Source organism: Falco biarmicus, chromosome 12 (assembly GCF_023638135.1).
Source record: "Falco biarmicus isolate bFalBia1 chromosome 12, bFalBia1.pri, whole genome shotgun sequence".
Classification (NCBI taxonomy): domain Eukaryota; kingdom Metazoa; phylum Chordata; class Aves; order Falconiformes; family Falconidae; genus Falco; species Falco biarmicus.
The window spans coordinates 20,876,709-20,903,745 of NC_079299.1; the positions used below are offsets into that span (position 1 = coordinate 20,876,709).

Consider the following 27,037-nt stretch of genomic DNA (forward strand, 5'->3'; position numbering starts at 1 on the left):
ATACCACAAGCTCCCCAGGACTGTTAAAAGCAGACTATCCTGATGGCTACGGAAGGCAGAGGTCCAGGATGCAACACACAGTAGCTAAGTTAGGCACAGGATTCAAAAGACCCTCAGGTCCCAGGGAGGCAAGATTATGCCTACAGCATCTGTGGTCCTGCAGTTTCTAAGCAGGAACAACCAAAGCCTTTTGGTAGGTAAAGCTGCAGGGACTTGGCACCATAAGTGGGAGTTTTGGGATGCAGGACTGACCTAACCTTACCCATGTCCTTACAAAAGTTTGCAACACCCTTCCACGGGCTCACTGTGGTGGTATTGGAGTTAAGTCAATAGTGACTAAGCCACACAATCAGGACCATAAAGTCAGACAGCAGCAGAGTCAGGGATGGTACCTGGGGCCCTCAACTCTTAACCATTCAACCACAGTCCTCCCTTCACAGCTAATTAGGGGAGAAGGTGCTAAAGCAACAGTAGGTAGACTTACAAGAAAGCACATAAAGTCAAGGGCTAGGACAGTGGGCACCCCACCAAAGGGCAACCCCTGCAGCACAGTGCTGCGGATGCGGGCACTGTAGCAGTAGTCCTTGGTGCTGTTGCTGCATGTGGAGGCCTTGCATGCGGCCCCTGCTGAGCCCAGGGTGGCGATCACGTAGGGAAGCATCTCTACAGCTTCATCGTCTTCCCTGGGGAAAGGAGAGAAACACCTGGTTAGACACACACCAGCTGGACAACAGCATAGCCCTGCTGGAGTTAGGGGCCAGCCCTGCCTGCTACCTCAGGCTCCTCTGTGCTACAGGATTTCCCTGGGAACAAGATCATCTGGAGAAGCCTACTGAGTTTGGGGAGTGCTGGAAGAGCCCAGCTGCTTCAGCAGCTGTGGTCCCACCACACAGTCCCAGAGCTCCCTTCTTTGTTCCCCGACACATCATTTAGGTGCACCTCGTTCTCACAGACTACTCCTCTTCCTGAGGACATGGTGTCTCAGCCTCTCTCCCTCAGCAGGGAGAACGTTTAAGTACAGGAAGGAATGAAAGGGTGGGGTGGTGGGGGCGTGAAGTCACACCTGGATGATGGAAACAAACTGCTACGGACAGTTGCTGCATCATGATTCCACAACTTCCTTTGCCTGGCTGCATGCCATTAGCTTTATTAGGCTTAATCACCACACTCTGCTCACTGCAGGCCTCAGCCCCAGGGCACCCATCAGAGTTGGTTACATCCCTGCCTGTCTTCTTTCCTTCCTCTGACTTGGACCCATTTAGATGCGACTACACAGAAGGAGGAGAGGAGGCTTAGGCTCTGCCATTTAGCTGGTCAAATATTTATTTCAGTTACCTCCCCAAATTGCTACAAGACCCACAACTGGGTATGGGTCAGCATCACTGCTTGGACACCAGGAGATCTTCCTCCTGTGCATAGCAACTCACAGAGAGGACCATGCTAGCAATGAATAAATGCAAATTGAGCATGACTGGGATGCTCTAGAAATGACAAGTCAACAGCAGAAAACACAACCACTTTGTGGAACAGGGGACAGAAAACCCCAGCAGCTGCAGAAGGAAGCAGTGACAACAGATGGAAAGATCTACTAAGGCTGCCGATTCGTGAACCACTCCTCTTATCTAGCACCCAACCACTAGCCCAAATCCTTCACTACTACCACATACGATGCAGAAAGGCACAGCATCCCTTCTGGGCAATGCTCAGGGGCTGCTTACCCAGAAATACCATCCTGGTGGGCTGGGCAAAAGAGCCATCACTTGCCCAAAGTGTAAGGAAGCCACCATGCTGCCTGCCCTGTGTCGGTTTCAGCCTCTTGTCCCAGAGACGGACCCTGCCACCAGCCCTGACCTTCTAGCTCTGTGTTGGATGGTGACATTAGCAGAGAGGGCACGGGGCTCTTCCCTCCGGATCACAGGTATATCCTGGCAATCTCCTGCCTGGCTGCAGATATTTATCAGCATCACAGCCCAATGCTGACTGGATAATGACCACCAAACTGTTTACTGTGGCATCCTAGAGAGCTTGGCTTCAAAGTTATCCCTCCTGGCACAGCTGGCATGGATGCACAGCTGCAAAAACCAATGACAAAGGGCACCACGGCAAGCAAAGGCCCAGCTAGGTACACGCACTAAAGGGCATGGCTTTTCCAATTTGGCTGACCCAAGCAGCCTGTTAAGAGATATTCCTAGGTACAGGGCTGGAGCAGGGCTGCCAGGAGCCGAAAAAAAGAAGTAGAAAAGCAGGAGAAGAAAGCCAAGCCATGAGATAACAGCTGGGAACCAAGTGGGAAGCCAGGCAGGATAATTCACCCTAGCTGAATCAATGACAGATGTGGAATGCTCCAGGGAAGGAATGGGAAGGGGCTCACCAAAGGAAAGTTATGTGCTTTGGAGTGTGAATGGTTATACCCCTCTGCTTTTACCTCCAAAGTGCCAGTCTCGATGGACTCATTGCAGAGTGAAAAACCTTGCCATTACTCTTTTTGGGAATCTTGTAAACTTTTTAGGTTGTAAATGGTGTCTTGCAGCAATGAGTTCCAGATGTTGAATGAAAGACTATGATCCCACTGCAACTCCACAACCTTCAGTTCTCCTTGCACAGTGAGAAAAGGCTAAAAGAAAAGCCTTCACTTTTTCTAGACCTACTAAGCTCACTACTATTAAGTGCCCCCTCCCTCCCGTGTCACGAGGTGTCTTCCAGCTCTAACCACTCTCACCGCACATCCCCAATATATCCTCTCTTCTGACCCTATGGAAAGATGACCAGAACCACATACAATATCCTAAATAGGGAAATGACCTTGACTGCCAGAACAGCATCTTGATGCTCTCAGCATTTCTCCTTACACTACTGTTCGTGCAGCTGAGCATGACTTACTTCTCCGACAGCATCTTTGCGTATTGAGGAAAAGCATCTCTGTAACTGGCCCGCAATGCTGCGGCCCCGAGTAGTCACGGTAATTCAGAAGCCAGCCATGTCTCGGAACAAATCATTCCTTCCAACACGCGCAGCTGCACGCTTCTCAGTAACCCCTTTCTCATCGCCTCACACCACTCTTGATTCATATGGTGTTACTTTAGAGTCACTTCATCTTGACAAATCTGAATGCCCTCAGGGTATCGGCAGATTTTGGGTACCTTTCTGGACATTACCTTTTCTGCGTCATTAATAGTGAAGGACCTCATCCCTCTGCTCTTGTCACACTGAAATTGCTTATTTGCTCCTAGGCCTTGTTTGTGGACCCTCAGCCAGCTTTTGATACAGGACTCTACATCTCCTCCAGTGGACACTTCTTTTAACAGTTTTGTGGGGAATTTCAGAGGTTTTCTGAACATCCAAGCAAGTTACACAAGCTGGCCGAATATTACCTATTATTTTACCAAAGTACTGAAAGACTTGCAACAAATCAGGAAAGTATGATTTTCCTCTGCAGAGACCAAACTGTTTACCTCATTCCTGCATGTTTTATAGCCCCATTTTCCAGTCACCTTACTAAAAGAAATGAAGCTCATATGCTCATACTGCTCACAACACTATCATAATCATTATTTATACAAACTATTACATGTTCAAGACAAATTTTGCAGGCTTATGGGTAATTTAAGCCACATTTCACAGAGACAGGTCCCAGAGATGGATTTTTCTTCTGAAGCCTAGAGGATGGTCTGGAAGGGACTGGAGATAAACCTTCCTAGCCTCTCCAGTAACCCAGAGCAAACACCCAGTAACGGAAAAGCTGCGATATATGCCCAAGGCTTACATGGCCTTTTCATCAGCCCAACCAGACGGCACAGCAGCAGTCAGCACCATCCTTAGGTATGCAACCTCCCCATCCAGCTGGTAAGCACAAGAAGGGGCTCCCCATGGAGACAGAGGTGCTTTATGCGTGTGGGAAGGCTGGGAAAGCTTGAAGGGATGTTCTTCAAGGGATGTCTAGAGCACTTCTGTCCTTCCAGCTCCCCCAGCTACAGGCTAGAGGTGACCTGCCATCAACATCACTTCAGGTCAGACCCACCAAGGTGCTCAGCTTCCTCTGATGCTACAACACAGGTTAGGCAACGAAGAAAAAGCTTGGTGAGCATCTCTGCAGGTTTCATTGACAGTGCCTACCCAGTATCCTTCATCCAAAGACCTTTTCCAGGTGCTTATCAGTTGAGCGAGAGGCTGGCTACTTTTGCCAGGCACAGTGCAACCTGTGGGCCTGGCAATATCTCTGTCGTCATGCTCAGTCTGCACCTCATGTGCAAACCTCTGCCCCCACCAGGCAGGGCATGCTGCAATGTGCCCTATACTGCAAAAGTGCAGGGCTGGTCCTGCAGGCAGCCAAAACTGGGTGTAGTGTTTTAAGCAAAGTTCAGGCAGGGAGGAAAGGTGGCGCTTGAGCAAGCACAGCCTTGCAACGCAGCAGTGTACTGCCCAATTACGAAAGGAAATCCCCTCCAGCAGTGTGGGAGGGAGAGGGGAACTTCTCCATCAACAGCTGCCCCCCCTCCCCAAATACACATCAGATGCCCTGCCTCCACCCAAGGCAGAGACGGCTTTGCTAAGCTTTCTGTTCACATCCCACTGCCCACCTCTGGGGAAAGACTCTGCATGTCTCCTTACACCTATGCTGCTGTTGCAGGTAAGAGAGCTCCTGTGACCACACAGGCTGTGCTGGACCAAGACATGGTTGAAGGTGCCCTTCCTGGTCCCTCCTGCCCCTCTCAGGCTGCGGGACAGGGCAAGCTTGGCTCCACCTGGGCTGAGATGCTAACAGCAGCATGAGCTCCTGCACATCAAGACAGCTAAGGTGCAGGGAGTTGGTGAGAAACTGTTGTGAGGGCTGGGGTGGTGGGAACCAGCCCAGCGTATCCAAGCCCTTTCTTGACTGCAAGCATGGCTTCCCACTACAGCACACAGCGGGGCCAAGTAGGCAGTAAGAGGAGCAGGACATCAAACCAGGTCCCATGCAAGCCCCTGGGCCTTCCCCTCCTGCACTCTGTGCATTTAAATGCTGACTTCCTCAAAACAGCAAGTTCAGTGTAGAAAGACTTGCCAAAAGGCATAGGCATTTTTGGCTCTTATTCAGCAATACTGGACTCCATCCCCTTCTCTATAAGCAGCAGGAAGAGGAGACGGAGGAACAGCAGTCCCCCTACTTCCCCCATCCCCAGAAAAGACTGCTCCCTGCCCTGCACCACAGCCTCCACATCCCCAGCAGGAACAGTGTGTCTACACTGCCCCATGCGTCAGGAGCAGAGACATCCCACTTCCTAGCTGAAGTCCCTAAAGCACATCCCACCAGGCGCTGCAGTGCATGCAGCCTCCAGCCCAGCTCCCACCTGATAAGCCTCGTGCAAACGCAGCCCTGGGAACTGCTGCTCTCGAGGGCTTGGCAGACCCAGCAGGGCAGCAGCTCTCCTTCTCCTTGCCTTTGTCCTTGGACTGCAGATCAGCACAGCTTGCTGGGTTTTCCTCTGGATGAGCACCCATGTAGGAGTCAAGCAAACCTCCACACTCCCATCTGTCCATTGCAAAGGGAAAGAGGGAAGAAGGCAGTGCTGGGAAGGCCATGATGACATGCCTTGGCCCTTCCATGGCTGTGTCTCAGCCTGCAGGATGAGACACGTGCATCAGGATGCTTGCAGAGTCATCCCACAGCCTGGGCAGGGGGTGACACCTGATAGAGGCCCAAGGGGCTCTTGCAGGGCAGGGGACCAGGAGGTGCCCATGGAGCAGGCTGCCTGCCCCACGCTGAACTCTGTTGCAGCACAGCGTGGCCAGGGCATGTGATAAAAACAGTGCTGTGGGCCCTCCCAAATGGAGTATTTCCCATTCTCCTCACCAGTTCACCCTGGAGTCTTTGCCCCTCATGTCCAGCACTTGCATCCTCTGCCAAACCCCTGGCACCAGGAGGAAATAAAAAGAGAAAGCACTCTGCTAGGATTCAAGCAGGAGTGGTGCAGAAGCTGGACAGCCATCTTACAAGCAGATGAAAGCATCAACATGGGCAAGTGTCTAGCTGTGTTCTTCCAGTCAGACACGAGGAGGTGACCTGAGAAATGCTTGCAGAAAAATATAAATCAATAAAGCATACGCCTGCACTTGCAGCCAGAGTGACGTAAGCACACAAGCTACGTTCATTTGTTTTCTCACCATTAAATGTTAATAACCCCATCTGTAATTAGAACAGTGAGACTGTGCTCCAGTACAGAAGCATTCATTTATGGAAATGTGACAGTCTCACAACAGGCTGGGGGCACACAAACAGGCAGCTGGATACCCAGCATGTCTGGGGTATTTCCAGATTAAAAAAACAAACCACCCAAACCCACAAACAACCCAAGATTTTCTAAATATCCAGGACATGATGTCCAGGGAGATGAGGTGCATTCTGGTTCCTGAGGGTGCCGTGGGCATGGCCTGTACCTTGCAGACCTGCTCCTCTGGGGTTCCCCTTCATCTCCCAAGCACCATAGGTGATCCATGCTGTGACGCCAGAGACCGAAGCCTGGAGGATGTGCCACCCTGAGCCCCTGCCTGCCAGGGCAGCACAGACCTGCCTACACTGGGCACTTGGGGACCCTCACACAGCTGCTGGCACCAAAGGTTGAGGAAGCCTTTTCACCCACCAGTCACCTAGGTTACCTGCACCTTGATGGCAAAACCCAGCAAAACTCCGTGCAAACCACTTTCAGCCATGAACAGACCACAGGAAGAACAGTCCAACTCTTGGAAAGTGAGCAGGGAAAAGCCTCAGGAAAGACTGGGAAGAGGGGGCTGGCAAATTAGCAGAAAGTCTTTCTCAGAGTACGGCAGCAGAGAAAAGGGGTAAATAGCACTTTTGCTGCAGACAGAGTGGTGGGAAAGCTGCCCTGCACCATGCTTCAGACCTAGCATGGGACTTTCAGGCAGCTGAGGGACAGAAGTGCTGATGTGCTGGGTGCAGCAAGGAGGAACATGATCTGCAGGCCAAGGGAAAAAAGCATCAAAGAAGCAAATGTGCTACCGGTGCATTTCAGACAAGCCTGGGCAAAGCACCAATGAGTATACAACAGGGATCAGTCCTGTATCACCAGGAAGGAGGAGGGCCTGCCAAAGCCCTGCATCTCTATCTCCTCTCCATCACCTCCAGCCAACATACAAAGCTCCTCTGCATGCCTTGTCATCTGTATGAGCTAGCCAAGCAGACACCAGGCCTCCAAAGCTTTTATCTGGCAAGGTCAGCTTCTTCAGAGCAAAAACTAAGTGCACCCTTGCCCTGGGTCCAAAGTCCTTCCAGCTGGCTTTGTATCAGGCCTCAAGTATCTACCAGCAAAGGGCATCACACTTTTTTTTGTGTACATCAGCTTCCAGTCCCAGTGGTGGCAGGTACCCTCACTGTCATGGCTAGCTCCTGGCCCCACGCTGCTCAGACGTCCACTTTGCCACAGCTTGCACACTGCTGGCTGTGTACACCCTGCTGCTCAGGAACCCCGGTCTTGCTCCCAGCACAGCCAACCACACAAGTGACTCATCTGTGCTGGGATGGTGCCTGGCAGAGATGGAAGTAGATGGTAACAGCAGGGAGCCTTTGGATCCCTGAGAAACCTAGGTTTAACTTCCTCCTAAAGGCAACCAAGACCCACAGAGATCAGTTCATAAGCAAAACACGAAGGAAACATGGCTTCCCCACCTTAAAGGAGGAGGGGAACTCCTCCCAACACTGTCCTGAACCTGCTAGAGGGTGACACTGAAGAGACACAGATGTTTTGGAGACTCCCGCTTACTTCCTGGGGCTCAGTACTGGGTTGCTCCTTCATTTCAAAGGCTTGAGACAGGGCTGCCTGAAGAACTCCCCTGGGAAAAAACACAAGCTGGGGAATCTCACCATCAGGGAAATCTTCAAGTTTCAGGTGAAACCATGCCATTTTATTTCCACAACTTCATCTTGACAGTCCTCCCTTGACCAGGCCACATAACACTTCTTTCTTGGAAGTTATTTTCTCATCCATGACTTTCAATAAGGAGAACAGCTTTTCGGCACTAACTCCCATGAAGCTTAGGGAACATGCCCATTTCTCAACTCCTGTCCCTTTCAAGATCATCCAGATTAGTCCATCACAAAATCTTGCCTTCAAACATCAGCAAAACCTTTCAAGCTGCCTTCACCCACTGGAAACTGTCTGCCTTGCCAAGCCATACAGATTTAGCTCCAGACAGCTATGTCTTTTTTTTTTTTTTATGTCTCTTTTACAGCAACTCCCTCCAATCTGCTGGTAGTGCTTTTGGTCATATGGTGGCCTGAACATAACGTACCATGCCAAGAGGAGCTGTACCACAGCTCAAAACCCTAATACACTGTAGTTCATGGTCATCTTATTTCAGCTGGCTAATCTGTCCTTAGTTTCTCTGGCTCTGCCATCTTGCTCCCATGTTGCACCTTGCTGCCCTCCTGCCTGAGTCTTCACATCCCTTTGGACCAGGTGCTCCTGGGCAAGGGGCGTCTGTCCCTGTCTATCAAGAAAGGGCTGATAGTGTGTCCCCTCCCTGTCCAGAGAAGTTTAATGCAAGTGTGGCACCCAACTGCAGTTCTGCTGCCAAGGTGGCAGCCCAACTGCTACAAGGAACCAGCACAGCTGTGGCACCTGGCATGTCTGCACCACTAAGGAGAGGTTCCCAGTCCCATCTTGCTTGCCTCCTGGAAAAACACTATGGAGTCTTGACACCACATGGACACCCCCAGGGTTCCATCCATGTGTCCCCACCCTAGTCCACAGCAAGGGCCTGTCTCCTCCTCTGCTATTAAGAGGAAGCTCAAACCTATCCAACAGTTCTCCACATCAATCAGCTCTCACTCTGCACGGCAGAGTCACAGGCAACCTGATTTGCATTAAATTTTGAGTGTTAGATTTCATGAGTCACCGAATCAAACACTTTAGTTCCAAATATATCTACCTGTCACTTTGCCTTCAAGCTCCTGGGCTGTAAATCTATCAGAAAGAAATAATTTGTCTGCCAGCTTGTACTTTATAGTCTATAAAGAACTACCATTTGCTGTTTGGCTTCCCTTGTTTCCTGTAGGCATATACTGGTAGTGATACAGAAAACGCAACAAAAATAAGTTGAGTGGTGAGACTGACGAGGCACTGGACTTCACACTGTATATTCTGCAAAGCACTGGCCATATGGCAACCAAGCCCTGGTTGGGAGTAAGTCCCAGAAAACAGGGCTTCCTCACCTATCACCCAACATGCCAGCAGTAGCAACTCTACCAACTCCCAATGGACATTTACTAAACCCGAGGATGGAGACTCCACCACCTCTCAACACCAGCTCTCATCCCTTTTTCCTTTGTTTATCAGTAAGCTCACTTCATCTCAAGAGCTTCTTGTTTATCTCTGATCTTAATGCTCTTGTGCATAGGGGAGTATTAACATACTTGCCTTCCCTCATGCCCCATATCTGTCCTCTACCAGTCACCACAGACTGGGTATTCTCACCTGCACCCAGCTTTTCCTCTTGAGTGAAGCACACTTATCCCAAAACCATGGTTTTGAGCTTGTCTCTCAAGGTCACATTGACCGTCTCCTCCTCCTCAGTTCTGCATGACAGGAGCCTTTACTTCCTTGCAGCACAGTACTCAAAGGCAAAGGAATTTTTGTCTGCTGGGCATGATTGCAATCGCTTACCTACACAGTGTTATCAGCAGTTCCCACCAAGGAAACCCTTGGTGATGCAAGTCACCTCACAGTGGCAAGGAGGATCTCAGAGTTATCCAAGCTGCCCCTCAGGGTTCCACAGCTGGTTCCTCACCAAGGGCTGGTGGGATACCCTACTGCATCAGCCCTGGGAGCATCCCTGCTCCTTACTCTGAGGCATGCAAGCTGCTCACTCAGAAGTTATTGGAGGTAAGCTTCTCTCTTGCCCAGTCCTTTTACCTTAAGCACTGACACCACCACTTGTTGGTGCATGCACCACAGGGTTGAGGCTTCATGACCCTATTTTTAGCAAGTGCTCCATAGAGATCCAGGAAAATTGAAACCGTGCATAAGTTTGGGAATGGTGACAAAGCGGGTGCATGAGTTGCTTAGAGCAGCATCCCTGGAGATGATGCTTAGCAGCACACTGAAAAACCCTCCTTCACATCAGAAGGTGAGGAAGCTTGGCACTCGCAAAGGAGAGCCCACCAGCCTGGCTCTCTCATCCAGCAGGAAACACATGGGATGTAAAATCAGGGAGCCTAGAGGGAAACGCCTTCCCTTGTGGGCACTGGGGGGCAAGCAGCCAGGATGCTGCATGACCTCCACCTGGAGCAGGTTCTCAGCGTTGCTCCCGCAACAACAGGAACTCCAAACCCAAGCACCTGCACCCTTCCTATACAAATAAAAGCTGATTCTTTTCAAAAGTCCTTAAACAGACTGCAGCTCCAAGTGTTTGTATTTTTCAGGCTGGGGACATCCTTGCCTTTTCCTCACAACACTCCTAGGGTAGCACTTGCCTTGCAGGGTTGGTCTACAAAGGACCCAAAGCACAGGCAAGCAAAGGTCAACATAATCACAGCCCTGCAGCAGGCAGAATTGAGCTCCCTTTATGACTGCATGCTGAGAATAGATTTGGCAGCCACAGCAGAAGAACTAAATTGCTCCTCAACAACAGCAGACATCAGGAAAGGGCTCTCCCAGCGAGTGGTCTGGATCTGGCCAGCAAGCCAGGCCAGTTATAGGAGGACATCTAGGAATGAGCATTCTGCATCTGCTGGGGAAATCATGACAGGAGTCAGAGCTCTGGCAACAGCAGCACAGCCCAACCAACAGCACAGCATCAGGGCTCTATGCACAGGGCTAGCACAGCACCCAGTACAACCAAGAGCAACAGGGCAACCTTGGCCACAAGGATGTCCGAACTAGGACATTGTGACGTTGGAAAAACCTTGAGGCTTTACAGCATGCAGGTCCCCTTATGCACTGTCGCAGCAGCTACTGAACTCTAACAAGGGAGACAGGAGCTGTGAGACACCAATTTTGCTCTGCTATGAACATTATTATTTATTCAGTGCCCAGCCAGAGCTCAATATGGACGTTAAATACAGCCTTGAGACTGTCCTCGCCCGAAGGCCTCACCTATGCTACAGAGAGACACCCACTGGATCTCATTTGGCATATCAGTAGCCAAAGATGTCCCAAATCCTCTTCTGCAGAATGCTTGCTATGATGCTGCCAGAGGGATCTGATCTAGAGGCAGCTCCGTAATAACCTTTATCTGCTGGGAAAAATGAGGGTTGAACACTCCTGCATTTTCAGGGCAGCTCTGCCTGCCTTCGACTGTGGGGCTGGGGTCTGCAGGCAGGAGTCACTTGCATGCACCAGGCCGGGGATGCCAGGCTCTCAGCCAGTCACCAGCACTTGAGAGAGATGCTGACCGGGCTCTTCTTTTCAATGGTTTCCCTCCACCCTGTGGGGCTTGGCAAGAAGAGCTGGGCCTGGCTTGGGAACATAGGGAACAAAGCACCGATTGGGCACTGGGCACAGAGACAACAGCATCTAGCTGAGACTGGGAACACCGAAGTGGTACTTCAAGACAAGCAGCCCAGCTCCCAGAGCTGCAGATAAAAGCGTGCGAGAGAGTGGCTGCTTGACTTGGAGGAAGGCGCTGAATTTTTGGTAAGACATGGCAGTGCAAGCCTCATGTCAACTGGACTCTATCTCAATGTTAGGACAAACAAAGGAACGGTACTTTAACTGGGCAAAGCTGCTCTGAGTCACTGTTTATCCAGGGAGCACAGCTCCACAAGAGCAAATATCAAGCCTATGAAAGTCCACTAAGACTTGCAGTTGGTAACCTGGATGCCTCTTGCCTGCAGGCCCAGCTGAAGCCAAGGTGCTCCTCACACCTACTTTGTTTCCTGAACCACTGAAACCCTGACCTGACATGAAGGAGATGGCTTGGAAGTCACCCCAGAAACAATGTGGAGCACACCAAACACTGTGCAACAAGGGCTACTGGAGGTGGTCAGGAAGGGCCCTCCTGCCCAGATGGACCAGCATCACACAGAAGAACCAAGACTGGATACCCGCCAGGCAGCCCCCTCAGGCATGTCTGCCAGGCAGCCACATCATCTCCTGGCCATGGCACAAAGAAAAACAACAATGGGTGCCTTCCATGGGCTTGAGTCTGGAGAACACCCAGGAACAGCTAAACATCATGGCCTGGAGCTGCTGTAAGGCAGCCTGTAACCTGGAAGCTGCTTTCTATGGAAAGCACTGCCCTAAATAGAGTGCAGATCAGTGGGGAACTGCCTGATCGCAGCCACAGCTGCAGCCTTGAGAGGGACCATGCTCAGAAGTACTGTGCTGCTCCCATCCTGCCGCCCCTGTTGCCAGGCTAAGCCCTTCAGCCTTGATCTTCACAGTGGGAGCCAAGACCCATTGCTTCTTCTGGCCATGCTTCCCTAGACCACCCCTCCCTCCCAAAGCGCTCTTTGTGCTCTGTGCTTCCATAGATGACTTCTGAGGCCAAAAGAAAACAGCATGATAGCACTGATGGCTGGGGTCGAGGTGCTCCAAGCCTCGGGTGAATCTCATCTCTGATCTTGTGTCTCCAACCTTGTCTGAAGCCTTGAAGTTTGAAGGTCAACCTGTACCCACAACCCCAATGTTCACCTGGACACAGGTACCAGCACACAGCACAACACTGTCAGGATGCACCAAAGCACACCACAGGTTTCCACCAAGAGATCATACTCCTGGCTGTTTTCCTTCCATATTCCCCATGGAAAGGGCATCGGACTGTATGGATCGATGTGAAGTGCAGCATGACAGAGGTGGGCAGGAGGGGCAGTACACCCACATAAAGAGGAGCCAGTGGACCCCAAAGACAATCAGGGTACCTTAAGAACATTGAACTGTTGTTTGATAGTTCACATGCTGCAGAGGGTGAACATGCTGTTCCATACCTCATTTCTGGATCAGGACAACACACCACATGTATTGCATGAAAAGACAAATCACTGGTTAAAGCAGTGGTTGAGGTCTTTAATACAACACGACAGAACACCAAGCAGTTCCTCCAGAATTTTCCTTAGAGGTGCGAAGTTTGCCTGGTCTTCACAAACACATTACAGGAGCAGAGATAGAAAAACAATTAGTAGATTATAGCATTCTGAGATTAATTACTAATAAATAACCCAGATGAGGTTACCACTCAGTATTTCTCCCAACACAAATCTAGCTTTGGCAGCTGTATGGGCTAATGCTTGTTAAAGATATTTCTCCAAGGCTCTTCAGGCAAAAGAAATCACCCCTGCTCAGGAAAGCTCCTAAGTACATACTTATCTTGAAATACTCTCACTGAAGTCATGATAACTTAAGTACATGGCTAAATTAAAGTGTTTACCTAAAAAGGGACAGGCTTGAGCACTGTACTCTGCTTCAAGGACCGGCTGTTTTCCAAGACCATTCTCCGAACCCCAGCTATGTGCAGTGGTTCTCAACCCAGCCTCAGTTGAGCGTCGCAGGGCAGAACTGGCAAAGACCAAGTAGCTTAACCAGAATTTTTCTTTAATAATGAGAAATAGGTTCCTGCAGTACACTTCATAGTGACTGGTTAAATAAATCATCCTAGACCAGAAAATTTTCTTCTCTTCATGGGGAAATGGTTCTGGCAGCCTTGAAAGGCATGCCATTCATCCTGATTCTGTTTCCAGATTCCATTACTTCTGCTTTTGGCTGCTCCTCCAAAAATACTGCTCCCCCTTCTCAGCAAAGGGATTGAAGATCCTTTTCTGTCAGGAGACACCTCACCTGCCTCTGCTCTCATTAAGCTAAGCTTAAGAAGCTCTGTACACCTGGCACTTTTCCCAACACACCCTTCCAGCCTCTGTTTCCGTGGCTGATGTCTCTGTGTGGTCAGCATCTTCCTAGCTGTATTGTGCCTGAACCTCTCAAGTATGGACACAGCCAGAACTGCAAGGAGAATGGTACTGATGTCTTCTTGCTCTACAGCACAACTCCTTTGCATTCATAGCCTGAGAGGCCAAAGAGTTCTCTTTCAGTCACGCTGTGGCCAAGTATTTAAACCCCTATAATGTGTTATCCTAGCTTGTCCTCTCGCTTCGTGTTTCCTTCCGGCACATGGTGCCCAAGCATGGCATCCCTCCCATGGTGCCCAAACTGCCCACAGCAGGAGAGGAAAGCAAATAGTTTAAAATGTTTTTAAAATAAAAACAGTTTGACAAGTGTCAACTGTTACACAGTGAACTTCAGTTTTCCTGTTTGTATCAACAAACACTCAAACATCCTAGTTACCCCATTTTTACATCGTGGGACACACCTGAACCTTGCTGCCAGACTTGCTACCAATCATTAGCATCAGGGCTTGCCTGGCTCTTGGCAAACACTACCACACCACCAACATGGCCTTTGCGTCTCTATTGCTGTTATGAGGTCTTTTGAAAAGGTCTTCTGCACCAAAGCATTGGGTCCCTCAGTTTCCCCAAGCAGCTGTATGACCTAAGATCTCCTGCACTCCTGCCAGCGCAGGCAATCTACAGATGCCAAGAGCAGAGGTGAACTCTATTAACGCATGGAGGTGAGGCTTCCTAACAACTGCTTTTCAGATCTTGGTGTGGAAAGACACGTGCTTACATGCCGGAGATAAGGCAGAAGCCTCTCACAGGACATACTGCTTTTTATCAGTGGAGAAAGTGCAGCCACACTACCTCACCTCACACACCAGTCAGGCTGTTCCTGGGATGCCTTTTGCCTGGCTCTTCCAATGCATCTCAATCAGCTCAGAGGAGCCAGCCCAATACTTCACAGGAAAACACTAGGCAGCTATAGGTTTACATGGCTTAACACACTACCTGGACAATACAGGGTAAGGCCAGACGGTGCTGCATATTTGAGCAGCAGATCAAGAAAAGCCTGCACTCCTCAAATGAGAGCCTTGAGGTTCAGTTTGCACTTTGCAAGCCACTACCACCCTCCTGAGAGCTCCCAGGCAAGCGCAACTGCTCCTACCCCCAGTCACCCTCCTGTTTGATAAGGCAGAAGGCCACAAAGTTAGCAGTCCCCTGCCTAAACATCACCCTAGGAGATATATCCCAGGCACACCAACTCACAGCTCCTTGAATCACGGCTGCTTGCAGTGGGGACATCCCCTCTCCACCCTACACTGCCGGGGCTGGCAGCACACCTTCCAGGATAGCCTCCAGGTGGGAAGGTCCCTGGCTGCTCCAAGGGCAAACCTGGCAGCCACACTTAGCTCCTCCAGGGCCTGAAATAGGAAAGTACAGGGATGCAGGAGAGCAGCACCTCCTCCAGCCTCTCCTCCTGGGTGGCCAGCCCTGCTGCTGCTGCCACCCTACCTGCCTGTTTACACCAGAGACAATCCTGCCGCAGCCCAGTAAGGGAACAGGGAGGCTGGAATTTCACCCCTGGCACACTGCCCTCCACTTAGGCCACCCAGCTGGCAACTTGGTCAAAGCCTCTGAGGAATCCCCACATACAGAAATCAGGCCTCTGCTGAGGCTGCAGTGCCAGCCACCAGGCATGGCTGCCAGGTCTTGTGGCAGGGGGACACATCCTGTCAGGGTCAATGCTGGGACCTCCGAGACCAACCCTGCTGCATGCAGCTGTGCTGGGCTCCACATCTCACACGTAGCTGGGGGCTGACTCATTTACTGCAGCTCATCAGAAATCCACAGCCCCAGCAGTGCTTTAGGGTCAGTGCTTGCTCTCCAAGCACCACAGGGGTAGGGACGTGCATGTATGACTGGGCAGCGATCAAAGAGATCCTTTGCTTGGTGCCTTCTACCCAGCACACCAGTGAGCACTGCAAAGCAGCCCAGGGCATTCCTCTGCTCATCTTCAGAGTCTCACTTGGATCTGGCTACATACAGTCTCCTGAATCAGGGACCATCTCAATGGGAGGAAGCCGACAGCTACCAAGTCCCAAGTTTTAGCACACTGCTGCCAGCTGCAGTATCTCTGTCCTTACATGAAACACCTGCAGCCCCTCAGGGACAACTGCAGCCTAATACAGCCATGTGCATCCCCCTCCTTCCTCCTGAATCCTAGCTGCTTTCAAGGCTCCCCTCCAATGCCCTCCATCCATGTGTCGGTAGGGGTGGGAGGTTGTGGATGGCTTCCCAGGGCCAGATGTACAGAGCTGTTGCTCAGGAAGCTTCCCTCCAGCCATGCCCATAACAGCCCCTTGACAAGGGTCACCAGTACCTCTGCATGTCTGCCAGCCGAGCTCACAGCTTCCAGGCCCAGGTCCCACTACGCCTGTGCTCACCAGCCGAGAAAATTCCTCCCAATATAGCATCAGTTGCCTATTTATAACATGCTGTTTACCAACACCAAGTACACTCTCATTGGAAGCGGAGGATGAGATGAGTCAAGGGAGCATGAGCAAGGGACCCTTCTCCTGTCATGGGAAGAGGAGAGGACTGTGGAAGGGTTACTTAGGGCTGCGGCATGGCTGATCACCCGCAGCTCTCTCACCAATGCAAGCAAACTTGAGGCACGCTCAGCATTTTTTTACATCAGACCCTTAAGCTCTGGGAAGATCTTGCTGTGAAAGGATGAGATCAGACCCAGCACACAGGAGTATGCCAACATCCCCCTGCAGCCTGCTCCAGGCTCAGGAAGCACCCAAGTGCTGCCAGGTGTTGAAGAACAGATTTAACATAAGGTCTCCAAAAACTTCCTGACAGCTCCTAGGGCCCTCTTCCAGCAGCTCAGTGGAGGGCTGCTGGTTGCTACAATGCTCTGACAAGACTTCTTCAGGCAGTGCCTGCCTCTGGGGGAACACAATCCTGCCAGCCAGCAGCCCTCTGGCAGATGAGTGGGAAGGCAGCCCCCACTGCTTTCCCTTGCCCAGCCTCCATACTCTGGATGGTCACTCTGCCCGCTGCATTTACTCAGCGCCCCTGGGAAGAGTTAGATTTGCAGGGCTGCATAAAGCAAGGACATCTGACTGCTGAGGTACCAATGACACCAGCCTTCAGCACTGGGCAGAGATAAGCACAACAAAGTTTGCTATGGGTGTCAAAGTTAGGTAGTGGGAGGAGAGGAATTACAACCCCAGGCTCCCATGGCAATTGTTTCACATTCAGGATACTGTCCAGGAATATGCACCTGAGCAACAGAAGGCAAGAAATAAGTACTTCCTAGGGCTCCTTAAATTTTGCAGACTTCCTTTGGTGTCCAAGCTATACTCCCTCCTGGGTGGCTGGAAACAGATCCCGTGTGATGTTATTGAACTGCACACCCATATGGTGGCAGATCAGAGTCTTGAAGCCCATCCAGGCGAAACAACCGGTGCCAGCCCCTGGCTCCTCCCAGAGCCACTACCACATTTTCCATTCTTCCCTCCTGGCTGCATCCAGCCATCTCCCAACGCCAGGCTCATTTTTAGAGCCTCACATTTTCTTCTCTGTCTTCAGGAAAGTTACTACTTTCCTGCCTTCAAATAGCCAACACCTCTTCCGCCCGACCAAACTGGTAATGGACCTCCTGGCTCTGCTCCCCTCTGTCATTTCCCAGCTCCATCTCCTATGCTACTGCACTTACCAGCCCCAAACGGGCTGATGAGGATGCACATACACATTAAGAAGCTGGATCGATTTCCAAGTTTTTAACCTTTCCTAACAGGCACTGGGAGGGCTGGTGTTGGGGGCTTTAACATAAAGCCTCAGCTGGGGGTTGTTGCATATTCAACTAAGGCTTTGAGTCCAGCAGCATGCCTGGAGCACACTGCCCTAGCTGCAGGAACACAGGACATCATGACACATAGGGGCCAGGAACTGCCGGTCAGCTGCACGATGAGTTGTGGCTATAAGCCATCCACTCAGCTCACCCTCACATACCATCCCTTCAGCATGGCTTCTCCCCACCAACAAGCCACAGATTCAGTGGGGGTGCAGGCTCCTGCACTTGCAAAGGTGGAGGCACCAGCAGCACTGCCCATGTCCAGGGTGATCCTTCACTCTCTTCATCCTCCTGACTCACCTCAGCACCCACTGCTGGGCCCCCACTCTGCTAGCTTCCCACATGTCCACATTGCAGCTCCTGGACATCCCCACCCATGCCCCAGCCCACCTACTCCTGCCAGCACCAATTCACCCGCCCCCCTGTGCTGACTCACTCCCTGCCACTCACAACCACGCATCCAGCTTGCCTTCGGCATCCCCGCTACCCCAAGTCACAGGGCGAGGTATCAGCACACTGTTTTAGAGAGCAGCAGTGAAACAGCGTGGACTCACAACGCAGGACAGCCTGGTTCTGCTCTGCATCCCACTCCAACCAGCTGCATGACCACAGGCATGCCGCTGGTATGACCCATGCCACTGCTTCTGTCCCTTGGAATCACATACAGCCCCTCCCAGGGAGATCACATAGTTAACTCACAGGCATTAGAAAGACACTCCACTTTCCAGATTAGACATCCCAGCAGCACACAAGTATTTCTTGCTGTTTACACCCCCACCCACAGTCAGCTGAAACCCCTGTTGAGTTACTAAGAGAGAAGAGCACATTCTGGAGCCATGGTCCTTCGTTCCCATTGGTAAGGTCCAGGAAAGTGGCTGGGGGCTGTCACTGCCCTGCTGCCCCTTCCTCTGCCCAGGCTTTTGGATTACTCCTCTCCTGGGTGAGCAACACCTTTCCCGTCCCTGCTCGAGTGTCACCAGCTACAGGATTAAAACTAAAAATGTTTTTGAATGGTTTCCCAGCTGTTTGCTGGGGCAACTGCAAGAGCACAAGCTTCATGCCACCTCTGCCAGCTCAGGTCATCTCCAAGCAGCCAGGGAGATGCCCAGGCAGGCAACAGCGCACCTTATGAAGTTTTGCCACCAACTGTTTAATCTCCCACCCAAGGTCAACGCTTAGGCTCTTCAGGACCAGGTAACACTCCCTGCCCTCGAGGGAGGGGGTAGTGCCACTGAAGAGCAAGTTTGTCTCAGAGTGAGAAAGAAGGAACAAAACACTTCCCATCCACTCATGGCCTGAGGCACAGGACGCCCCTGCCAGCCCCAGCATAGCCTCTCCTGTCTGCAAGCAGTGTCCACCTTCATCTTTGGGTACCTGCAAGGAACAGTAGTGCTGCAGGGTACTCAGCTTGGATGTCCCAGCTGCCATTCCCCATCTACAAGCTCTTAGTTCTGTGCCTCTTGGGGCTCCTACATGTCACTTCCTACTACCTGCCACAGTGTCTCCACTGTCACCTTTTCTCCTTTAGTTCTTTTCTACCTGGAGAAGACTTCAGGTTTACATTATGACCAGGTTAAACCCCAGCCCTGGGAGGGGGTCCCAAAAGGGACAGCACATATGCCTGACAACTTTCTATGGTCTGTTATTCTTCTGCCCCAGCATCCACAGTCACTGGAATAGGAGCACAGAAACTATATCTCAGCTGTTCCCTTTGGTATTTGTCTTGGTACCACAGCACTGGGGAAGGAGTGGGATAATCCTCCCCCAGCATGGCAGGTGGCAGAAGAATGCGCCAGCAGGGCTGCCTCCTCCTGGACCTTCTTGCCTGCTGGGTTACCAAGGGATGGGGCAGAAGTTCTTGTCCCACCATCCCCAATGCACATGCTTTAAGAAGAAGTAGAGGCAGATAATAATAACAGTAACAACAACAAAAGAACAAGAAAGCCAGTGCCAAATCACCTCCCTCCTACCACGTTCAAGTCTCAAACCCTCATTGATCCCAAAATCCGACTGGCATGAGGCTCCTGCAGGCAAAACGGGGCACGAAAATGCACAGACATCTAAAGCAAGAAGGCAGAGCAGGAATAACAAGGCAGCCAAGCCAAGGCAGCTCGGGTAGGAGGAGAGGGTGTTACCCCAGAGCTTCGCTTGGAGCCTCCAGAGCCAGGTCTGCAAGGAGGGGTTGGCAGGAAGGGCAGGCTTTGCAATCAATAACATTTGGAAGTCAAGGGATGCTGTTGAGATGCTGGGGTGGGCTGGGAGACAACTTAGAGGTCTACCAGGATGACTGACAGGCTGGAAACATCCAGGATAAGGGAGGGGAGTAGAGGGATGAGCAGACAGGCACCCTTGCTGTGGGCCAGACAGGCTCATCACTCTGCAGTGGCTGGGACTGCATCTCAGGACTAGGCTGGGAGTTTCCAGTCCACACCCCAAGTCAGTCACAACACACAGCTCTACCTGCACCATGGCTTGGATGGGCTGGAGTCTGCCTTCACTGAATGGGTTTAAAAGTCCCTTTTCCTGCTCCAAGAAATGCAGCGCAAACAAGAGACAGCATATGTGCCACTGTCCAAATAGCAAAGCCCCCTCTCCCCAAGCTGTCCAAAATCTGCTTTGTTCTCTATTTACCAGCCACTCACCTCCAGCACATCAGTCACTCCCATGTATTTTGAAAACAGGCTCATTAAAACTGTACACCACCTCTACTTTGATTGGCCCATCTCTTCTCTCCCCTAGATTTCTGAGCTCCAGCTAAAGCACTATTTGCTCTTTCACACCTAGCCAACCCCAGAGACATCTGTGAGCACAGCTGTGTCAGACACAGAGGTAAAGACCCAAGCGATCAACATGTCTCTACAGGCATAAGACTGCTCATGGAGGTGCAGTTATACTGGCAAAACTGCTTCTTGGTGTTTTGAGGTGGTGGAATAAAACCAGACTGAGAAGCCAGAGCATTTTTGCCAAAACAATGTATCAGCAGAGCAATCAAAACAGGTAATCCTACACATCAAGCAGGACAGAAAAGCTGGAGGTGTTTTGAAGGAGGCACCTAATGCGCTCTACAGACATGGCCCAGACCGTGCTCAAATACTGCCACCATACCATGTTCTCATGAGGTATGCCCCTCACCCCGTATCTACCAGAGGGGAGCTGAGCTATAGCTGCTATTCCACAGGACTCTTCTGAAGCAACTTGGGCTGTTCCACCCAGGAGCACTCTGCTACCCAGAGGAAGACACAAATGCTTACCAAAGCTCTGCCCCCATCAAATGGAACAAAGCTTGAGAGAAAAAAAAAAATAATAAGGGAGTGAAACACTGGGGGTTTTCCCCTTTCTCCCTTAAAGCATATCAAAGCATTTGCTCTTCCCTGACTCGCAACCATTGTCAGGAGCTATCTACTAGCTTTGAAATTCCCCTCCTACCCTAGGCGATAATAAAACACGAAGACATGAGAGCGTGAGATTCCAGGAGCATTAGGCAGCAGGGATTTACAAGGGATACATCCTGTGAGGCACACTGGATCATCTTTATTTTTAACAGCATTACAGCGTTAGTGGGTGAAAGGGAAGTTGTGGATGTAGCAAGATTTTAGCAAACCATCTGCTGCGACTTCTCACCCAATCTCTCTCTCAAGGTTTGTTCATCAGGCTAAGGCAGAAACATCACCTCATGGACTGAAAACAGGCATAAAGACCCTAAATAAACCAGCAGCTATAACTGACAGAGCACTGGACTGCAGGCTGGCAGGAACCAGAGGTGACGTTTGGTTTCATTCATCATTTTCACCAGCCAGGGTGCTGAGTTTGGAGAGATGGTAGATGCTGGCTGCTTGCAAGTAGCTGTTTGGCCAAGAAGCAGTGTGCCACTGGTGAAGGGATGCTATAGATCACGCAGAGGCAGATGACAGGCTGGGGGCAAGGAGAGGCAGGGAACAATTTCAGAGGCACATTCAGAGAGTGGGCATAGGCTTATCAGGGCACCACCCTATATTAGCTGGGGTCAGGCTACTGCTTTCTTTTACTGGAGATGCCTCCTCATAAGGTAGAGGACTCTTAAGGAAAGGACTTAAGACACCGAGGCAGAAGCAATGAACAAGGGCAACTTTGAAACCCAGAGAACAGGGGTGAACAAAGAAACTGGCAACAAGCAAATATGGGGACCTCCACTTTGCTTGTGGAGAAGGCAGAGCTGGCTGCACAGCTCTGAAGGTGACTACAGCCCCAGCATCTCACCATGGGTTCTTCTTGCCACTCGTCATGGCCTGGCACTTCTACCCTAGCAAGCTAATGATACACAGTCATAAGGTATGTTATGCTTATGCAGGATAACGAAGCCTCACCTTAATCTTTTCCTTGATTAGACAAACAGATTGATCTTCTTATGTTTCTCAGCATAAAGCTTTCTCTCCAGCTCTTAGATTATCTTGTAACTTTCCTGCATTCTCTTCGATTCATCTGCATCCTTTTCTGAGCACCGACAGCATATTTTATTACCAGTCTCCCCACCACCTCCTACAGCAGTAAAATCTCATTCCTAGAGCTACTCACTGCTGCCTTTCCAGGTATCAAATGTTTCACAAGGAGCCAAGCTTGAAGGGGCCTCTGGTCATCCGGTGAGATTCTCTGCTTGAGGCACAGCCAGCTGCGACTCATCCATATCTACAGACTTTTGGCTAATTTGTTTTAGAACCACCACACACACACACCCAGACCCAAAAACATAAAAAACTTCAAGACAGCCTCCTCTTCTGCTTCACCATCTCAATTGATACTACAGAAAACCATGAAGTCTGAACTCCCTCATTACAGCCGAGTGGCTTCCTGCCTCGTCTTCATTACAACTACAGCCTTCTAGAGAAGTACATTGCTCTACATACTTAAAAGACCATGAAGTTCTCTCTTCTGTCTTTTCTTCCTCAGGCTACACAGTCCTAGTTCATCTCATCCTTCTTCCCACACAATATTTCTAAAGACCTTAATAATTTCTGTTGCTTTCCTGGATACCCTCTTGTTTGCGCACGTCCTCCTCCAAGGGTGGCATCTACATCTGAGCTTGGTCCTTCAGCAACACCTCATCCATGTCAAGAGCTCTAATTGCTTCCTGCGCTTTAGAGGCATTGCTCCTCATACAGCCTGGCACAAGGCTCACCTTGGGCTTTTCTCCTCCCCCAGCAGAGCACTAACTCATCCTACTCTGGAACTCTGAAACTAGTATCAACATTTTCCCTTGCCCTGCCTAGCCATGGTCTTCTTATCAGATAGGAACCCTTTCGAGTACAGCTTTTCAACTGGTTGTGGGTCCATCTGAGGGATGCTTATCTCCTACCCCTTCCCCATTTGTTTATGAGGCTGACGCTTGGGTCGGTAACAAAGACTGACTTAAGATCTATTACATCCACCACCCCCGCTGAGCCACTAGGCAAGACATCCTTTCAGGCAAGGGCATTCACAGGCTTGATGTGGTACGTTCCAGATAAGTGCACACTGGTGGATTTTTAATCAGCATATTCTCCCACCTTCTTAACAAGATAAACACTAACTGCTTAATTGTTTATTCCAGATTATTTAGACAGGCTGGTTGTAGTCCCATTCTTTCTCCCTGTATTTCAAGGGGTCAGAGCTTGGGTTCTCTCTTTACCAGATGTTCTCCAAGGTGGCTGCTCACCATGCAGAAGTTGTCTTAGTCTGCTATTTAAGTACTTTCAGGGGAAATTTTATAAGGCTTTTCCCACATGGTCACATCTAATTTACCTAAATACTCTTGTCACCTGTTCTGACTGGTGCTTGGATTTACTTTTTAAAATTAACTCCTTTAAGTACCTCATCACTCCTGACCTCCTTTGCAAGGTGAAGACAGTTCTTACTGTCACATTTTATTTGTTCTTTTCCACACAGCCAGGAGCCAATTCCTTCTTCTATCCAGTAGCTGCACCAGCTCCTTCTGCCCTAGCTGGGAGTTCACACCGAGTTTCACATCCACCACAAATTCAGTTCCTTCCTCCCAGATTTGTAACTTTGCAGGTCATGCCAACTCAAGCTGCCTTTTCTGTGTTCTGTAGTAGCAAGCCCCTGGCTGGCTACCACAGCCCAGCTGATGGACAGTAATTAATTTCCAGGTTTGTGCCTCAAGCATAGACAAGAGCCCAGCAAAACCAAGTCACCAACTTGTGCATGCTGCCATTCTGGAGAAGACATCAGCTCTACCACCATCACCTGAGAGCCTCCAGCGTCCAATGGTTTCACACAAAGGGAGTCTAGACCATATGCACAGGGAGTTGAGGATGAATCCTTTTTAAGATCATCCTTGGATCAAATTATCCTAATGTCTGCTGCAGAGACCCTCCTCTGTCTGCGTCACTGCCAGGCTCTCTGACCTCCAAGCAGAAGACATTAGGTGTTAATAATTGTTTCAAGCAGGAGACAAGGCCTGCTTCCACCTGAGTTTCTTCTAAGTACATGATCATGCCAAGATCGTCCCATCCCCTGGCTCTGAAAGGACCCGAGACACAGCCCACTAAAGGCCACCATTTAATTAGCAAAAGCAGGACCAGGCCAACACACAACTGTCCTACTAAATGCACTCTTGTAAGAAATTGCGCTTAGAAAGATAAGACTATCACCCTCCTCGTGAGTGTGTCAGCAACACGTCAGGAGACAGCTGGATGCTCTAAGGGAGCCTGTCAGAGCCGCTCTCCCATGCAGGTCAACAGGAGAGAGCACAACACCACATGGCCTCCTTGTTGGTGTGACAGAGCCAGAGGTCACACCACCGGTGGCAGCTGTCTGTCTGCAGGGCCATGCTCTGCGCTGAGCCAGGAGCAGACCTGCATGGAAACCAGCAGTAACAACCCTAGGGGAAAGGGAAGGGGGTGTCAAAGCAAGCAACCGCTCCACACACAGAATTACAGGGGTGCAGAGGAGATGAGCACACCCAACACAGGGACTCACAGGAGTAGCCCTGGGGACATACAGTCCTTCTAGGGAGTGACAGGTAACAGTCAGACAAGAAACGTCTGCAGCAGCCACTCTTCCAGCCAAAGAAAGGCAGGGATGTTTTTTCTCTTGCTGCTCAGAGGCAGCACAGTTGTGGTGGTTCAGGAAGGCAATTGCAGAACATACCAAAAACAGGCAGACACAGATCCTGCCTGCAATTGCTTTCTCCTGGTGTAACGTGCCACCTGTTGAATACAGAGTCCCTTAAGAGATCCAACCCCTCTCTTTCATGCAGTACCACAAACACCTTCCCAGATTGGGCAACACAAACAGGAATCTTCAAAACCTTGCTTTAAGTCAGACCCATACTACAAATGGCCAATTTCTATGGGGAAAAACAGCACACATAAAACAAGACCCTTCTCTCTTCCCAGCACAATAACCACGTGGGTAGAAGCTGATGACATTGAAAATTAGACCAAAGCACATCAAGAACGGGAGACCTTGCTCAAAGGATGCAGTGGGCTATGCCATCTTGACCATATAAGCTGTGTAGCCACTATAAAAGCATGGCTTAAGGGGAGCACTGGGATACTGGGGAAGCATGCCCACTTTGCCACCTGACATTACAAGGGATGGGGAGGAAGGGTCTTGAAAGCAGAAGAGGGAGAACAGCAGGCAAGTAGTATCAACAAGAAAGAGCCACAGGGAGAACAGAAGAATTTCCAGCACTGCTTACCAATCAGGTGGAGGGAACGCACAATGCAAGCAAAGAGAACCCTGCGAAGGGCAGCCAGCACCACACAGAGAAGCATGGAGGAAAACGTTCTGCATCTCACGCTTAGCAAGAGAAGCTTCCTGCAGCTAATCTGTATTTGGAGCAGAGGGCAGACACCCAGCTCCGCGCTGGAAGGACACGAAGTGAGAAGGCAGTGCCAGCCACGGGCCTGCAGGCTCACAGAAAAGCCATTTCATACTGCAACTCTTTGCTCTACAAGCTTGGCACCAGCTTCATGGATCTCACCCTCTCTCTGTTGCAGAGCGCGCACACACGTGCGCGTTTCTTTGTTCCTTGATTTTTGTTCTTCTCCTTTCAACCAGCTTTCTAGCCAACGCATCAGGTCTGCCCCCCAGCTAACTCCCAAGCGAGCCAGGGAGCTGCCAACAGGACAAGGGCTGCAGGTGAAGAGGCACCTCCTGAGAAGGCCACGCTCAAGGCAGTTTCTGTGCACACCAACCCCCCATATGGGTGGCAAGACAAGGAGTCCTTCTCAGCAAGAACCTGAACAGCTCAGGGCACAAGAGAGGCTCAGGGCTGCAGTTCCAGGCAGCAGGCACTCTCACAATGAACACAGAGCTACCTTCAGAGAGTCCAGCTGTCCCACGCCACAGTCCTTCAAAGCTAGAGAGCATCACTACCAGCAACACACTTGCTAGGATCAAAGCGGCAGAGGAACACAGGAACTCCCCTCCCTTTCTCTATCCCTGCCTCCCTCCTGCCTGGAAACCTGCATTTTGGTTTCCAGCTCAGCCTGCAAGCAAGCTCTGAGCTCCCCAAGGCTCATTTCCAGAGCCAGGAGGAACAGCAGACAGCTGTGCTGAGACCAAACCTTCCTCTGACTCACAAAGCATCCCAGAGGCCATGACCCATTCGTGGTTCCACTGCTCCTGCCCCCCCCAATGCACCCTGCACCATCAGACAAGACCTGGTACCCTGCAGAGCCAGTTCAGGTGGTAGCAAATGTGCCCCTATGCTTCAGGCTCTATCCAAGCAAGGCCTCCACCTCCTTCTGCGAGGCAGCATGGAGAACAGGCATCGGGCTGGCACACCAGCTGCTCACTGCAGGGGCCATCAGCCAGGGGGGACGGCTGCTGGAGGGCAGCATGGGGCTGCCCAGTGCCCAGCTCGACACAAGGAGGTAGGGCAGGAGCAGCCTGAGGGACTGTCACCAAGGATTGTTCCCCCTCTCCTTGGTTCCCACCCCCTGGAAAGCTGCTGCTAGATTAAAAAAGCCTTTACGGTACTGTCATTCAAAGACACTGAGACAATCTCCATGTTTCCCAAACATTCCCATCATCTTGTTTCATCTATGCACCATAAAAAGCCCCAGGGAAGATCCGGCCCCAGCATCCAGCAAGCCTTATTATCCTTGCCCATCCTTACCCACCGCGGAGCTCTCAGATGCTTTGATATGCAAATCAGCCACAGGATCCATAACCAGCACCGTCTGCAATTAACAGTGCGGGCAGAGTATACTATGCCCAGGGCCTCCTCCAGCACGAAGCAGGCACCCCACGGCTGCGCAGGCTTCCCAGCTGCCTTTCCTGGGAGTGGGAGGTGCCGACTGCAGAGCCCTTGGGTCCCCAGCATATAGCCTCACCCTGGCTGCCAGGATAGAGACAGGTTGCTTACAGAAAGC

General features: G+C 50.8%; 1 protein-coding gene across 2 annotated transcripts in view; it reads right to left on the reverse strand.

The window, feature by feature from the left end:
• TMEM63B (transmembrane protein 63B) overlaps positions 1-27,037 on the reverse strand; it is a 48,898-nt gene that overhangs the window by 19,497 nt on the left and 2,364 nt on the right. For both annotated transcript variants that reach the window (XM_056357171.1, XM_056357170.1), the window contains exon 2: positions 485-683. In XM_056357171.1, coding sequence (XP_056213146.1) covers positions 485-661 — 177 coding nt within the window. In that variant the 5' untranslated portion in view covers positions 662-683. The remainder of the gene's footprint in view (positions 1-484; positions 684-27,037) is intronic.